Here is a 4,683-nt window from a genome sequence, read left to right on the forward strand (position 1 = left end):
ATAACAAAAACACCAGGACTTACAAATATATGTAACATACAGAAAATTGCACTACTGGGTACTGCACACATCCTACGCAAAACACTTTCAATACAGTAACCATAAGAGCATCACAGCAAACCACAGCACATACCCAAGGCACACAGAGCTGTGCTTGGTAGTGAAGTGAAAGCACATTATAAAAATAAAACTACTGAATAATAATAATAATAATAATAATAATAATAATAATAATAATAATAATAATAATAATGTTTTCAAATTTTGACACAAGGCCAGCAGTTTTGGGGGAAGAGCCAAATCAATTAAACTGATATCTCCTGTCCAGGTGGCGTATATATACACCACGAAAACCAGGAAACTGGCCCTTATGAGTCGGTTTGGCTCAAGAATGAAACTTTTAAGAGGGGTGCAGTTTCTATACTCACACCCAGGAGCAGTTAAATTGATTACATCAACCCCCACTGCTTAGTTTATTGACCCTGCAAAGATGAAAGGTAAAGTTCACCTTGGCAGAATTTGAACTCAGAATGCAAGGATAGGCGAAATACCATTAAGCAGTTTGTCCAGTGTACTAATGATTCTGACAGCTCACTGCCATAAAATTATTTTGATTTTAGAAAATATGGAAATTTGTCTTTTTCCTTCCCCACCCATTTTCATGAGAAATTCTGTTTTAGCTCCAAATCAGTCCTGATTGAGTAAATCTACATCAAATATTTTAAAGATCTGGGCCACGAATATCTAGTGTTTTGAATATTAATGCATCTGCCTTCTTTATAAGGTGGTAGGGGGGATTAGAGGGAAATGTGGCTGTTATTTTTAGCAGGCTGAACAGCCATGAGTATCACTAAATGTTGCAAACAAATTTTGATGTGTCATCTTCTAGTGGACAGTTAATGTAAGGGAGATAATCATTTCTTCATAATTGGATTAGAAATTTGAATTTGAAATTAAGATGTAAGGAAAAAGATGCATAGAATTTACATATTTGATTGTTTAAAAATTTCTCATCTGTAGCAATGTCAGTAAAGTTATCTCCCCTGACAAATGTAACCATAAAATCTGCGTAGTCAATCGAACTGCTAAAAATAGAAGCCAAATTTCCTTCAAATAACATCTTGTAAAGAAGAAAACATAGATGAATACATTAGATAATAGATACACTGTCAGACAAAATAAAAATAAGATGTCATGATCACGGCTGGAATGCATTTGATCACAGGTTTGCTCAGGGCTAAACAATCTTATTAACTGTGTGTCCATTTTTTAAAGATAGTATGGTGTTATTCAAGGGAGATTTGGCTGTTATTCAAGGGAGATTTGGCTGTTATTTTTAGCAGACTGTATGATCATACAGGAGTTGTTCTTGCTCAATGTAGTAGCAGTAGCAGTAGTAGTGGTTGTTGTTGTTTAGCTCCAGCTTTGCCCTGATCAAGCAGACTTATGATCATAGCCGTTACAACCATGACTATCTTGGCTTTTTCCCTATATGTTGGGAACCCAAACCAATTGCTTTCCTTTATGAAGATAAATATTGGAGCTGCTATCAATTTTAAACAAAGATACTCTGCACATTTAAACTCTTTATGAAAACAGTATGTTATGATTTGAGGGAGATTTGGCTGCTATTTCCACCATGTCAGTTGATCATATTGAGCAGTGGTTCTCAACTATCTTTTATCTATGGGCCCCTTTGATTACTGTTTTACTCTGGTGGACCGCCCATAGCCATTTGATCTTTAAAAACTAGTTTTATAGACACTTTCAAAATTCCTATTTTGTTTTTCACACTCTTATTCTCACCTCCTTGTTCTACATCAGTGGTTTTCAACTATTTTTTACATACTCTCTCTTTACTCTTTTACTTGTTTCAGTGATTTGACTGTGGCCATGCTGGAGCACCGCCTTTAGTCAAGCAAATCGACCCCAGGACTTATTATTTGGAAGCCTAATACCTATTCTATTGGTCTCTTTTGCCGAACCGCTAAGTTACGGGGACGTAAACACACCAGCATCGGTTATCAAGCGATGTTGGGGGGACAAACACAGAGACACAAACATATACACACACACATACATACATATATACATATATACGACGGGCTTCTTTCAGTTTCCGTCTACCAAATCCACTCACAAGGCTTTGGTTGGCCCGAGGCTATAGTAGAAGACACTTGCCCAAGGTGCCATGCAGTAGGACTGAACCCGGAACCATGTGGTTGGTAAGCAAGCTACTTACCACACAGCCACTGGACCACTTTAATTATTATTTTATTCTGGTGGACCCCCATAGCCATTCAATATTTAAAAACTAGTTTTATTGAAATGTCTTTCAAAGTTTCTATTTTATTTTTCACATGTTCTCTTATGTAGGTTTCCAAATAGCAATCTCTGAGGGAAACATGTTTTAGTGACTGGAAACATGTTGAATTGTGCAATGCATTAAAAAAAGGAACCTTGTTGTTTTTTTGCAACCTTTCTCTTCTTTCATCTTTTACTTGTTTCAGTCATTAGACTGTGGCCATGCTGGGGCACTGCCTTTAAGAACTTTTAGTTGAATGAATCAACCCCAGTACTTATTTTTTTTAAGCCTGGTACTTATTTTATCTGTCTCTTTTGCTGAACTGCTATGTTATAGGGATGTAAACACACCAGTACCGGTTGTCAAGTGGTGGTGGAGACAAACACAGACACAAAGACACATGCACATACATATATATATATACACAATGGGCTTCTTTCAGTTTCCATATTTCAAATCCACATACAGAGCTTTGGCTGGCCTGAGGCTATAATAGAAGACACTTGCCCAAGGTGCCATGAAGTGGGACTGAACCCAAAAGTATGTGGCTGAAAGCAAGCTTCTTACCACACAGCCATGCCTGTACCACTAAATACATCTAAAGCAAAATTTGTTTCATTAGCCCATAAAATACCACCACACACCCCAAAAATCTTGTATTGACCCCAGTTGAGAATCATTAAGACTGTGGTGCCCTTGTTGATTTGTACTATGTGTAGCACTAAATAATTATGTCGTTACCTTGTTGATAGACACAGCCAGTGTATATGTTACTGACAAGAATCCTTCCTTCCAGTGGAGAGTTTGCACCACCTTCTAATGCAACACCAAGAGAACCATTCTGTAAGATAGAAAACAAAAACCTCATTTAAGTTTCATGCTTTTGCTACATACATGGCTATTTTTCTGTAGATAATTAATTTATAAATATATAAACTTTGACAGATATTTTTTCCTCTGATAAACTAATTAATTTAGTATTTTGTACTCGGAATAATGTTTATATAAATACGAATAAATAAATTAGAAAAATTATTATTATTATATATAATTATATCTTTTTAAATAATTATACATGTATGCATATTTATTGTGGTACCTATTTAGTTTTAATATAGTTCATCATATGATGGTTCTTTAGAGCTTGTATGCAAATAATAATTTGTAGAATAATATAACTAATGCCTTACTCTAATTTGGTTCCTTCTGAAAACTAAGTAAAATTATGATTTTCTTATTTATAGTTTATTTTCTCCTTATCAAAGAAATAATATAGTTTTTAATTATCATAGTTTTATGTTTTTGTCTATTTTATTCACAGATATTTCCTCAGATAAACTAAATAAATTTTGTATTTTTTACTTGTTAGTTACTTAGAATAATGTTTATATCAGTAAGAATAAATCAATAAGAGTAGTTATATATTTTCATTATATATAATTATATATATTTTTGAACAATTATCCATATACGAATATTTATTGTATATTTATGCATATAAATTTATAGAATAAAAATATTGGGTTAACATAATTTATTTCCTTCTGTAAAACTAAGTAAAACTCTGATACTTTATTTATTTATATATTATTATCATTAATATGTAAACATTAGTATGGTTTTATAATGATTGTAACTTTATACATCTGTTTAACATTGGCGTATTTGGTAATTGAGTGAATGAACTATCGATTTGGATATTTTTTTATTGAATTTAGAGTCAGAATTAAAAATATCCTTATTTATTTATCGTCTTTCATCATAATATATAGTAGTTTTAAATAAAATATATTTCCTGCTCCTCTATAAATTTTTAATATATTACATATTATATAGGTATTAATATATTATAAAATGGCCAGTGATTATTTTCGATTAATATTATTGGAGATCCATAAGAATATTTTATGACCATTGTAAATTTTCTTTCATTAATCATTTTATCCATTTAAATTTTGTTGTTCTTTTTATTGTGCTTATGTATTTCAGTTGTTAACGCTCACACTTCTAAACATAGGTATTTTTTGAATCAGTATTTTTGTAATATGGCAGTCCTTACATGGAATTTTGTCTGTTTTTTGAACCAAGGCCCTGAAGAGGCTTGTATACAGATATGGGAATTTTTTAATAAATTCACTAGTGTATATGAGTCAAAACAAATTGTTGGCTTTATATATGCTTTTTTTAAAGATTTGTTATGTTATGTTATGTTATATTATATTATAATGTAAATAAATTTTAAACTTGTCAATTGTATTTCTCTATTTCATTTAATCTCTCTCTCTCTCTCTATACATATACATACATGTATGAATATTTTCTGCAAAAAGTACTGTTTCAATATCTAGTCAGGCATGCCCAGCCATCAATGCCTAAAC

At 32.2% G+C, this 4,683-nt stretch overlaps 1 protein-coding gene across 1 annotated transcript in view; it reads right to left on the minus strand.

The window, feature by feature from the left end:
• Positions 1-4,683, minus strand: part of LOC106867435 (harmonin) — a gene marked incomplete at its 5' end in the record, with an annotated part of 38,500 nt that overhangs the window by 3,387 nt on the left and 30,430 nt on the right. The window contains one exon of the mRNA XM_052976838.1: positions 3,047-3,146. Coding sequence (XP_052832798.1) covers positions 3,047-3,146 — 100 coding nt within the window. The remainder of the gene's footprint in view (positions 1-3,046; positions 3,147-4,683) is intronic.

This window comes from Octopus bimaculoides, chromosome 25 (genome assembly GCF_001194135.2).
Source record: "Octopus bimaculoides isolate UCB-OBI-ISO-001 chromosome 25, ASM119413v2, whole genome shotgun sequence".
Taxonomy (NCBI): domain Eukaryota; kingdom Metazoa; phylum Mollusca; class Cephalopoda; order Octopoda; family Octopodidae; genus Octopus; species Octopus bimaculoides.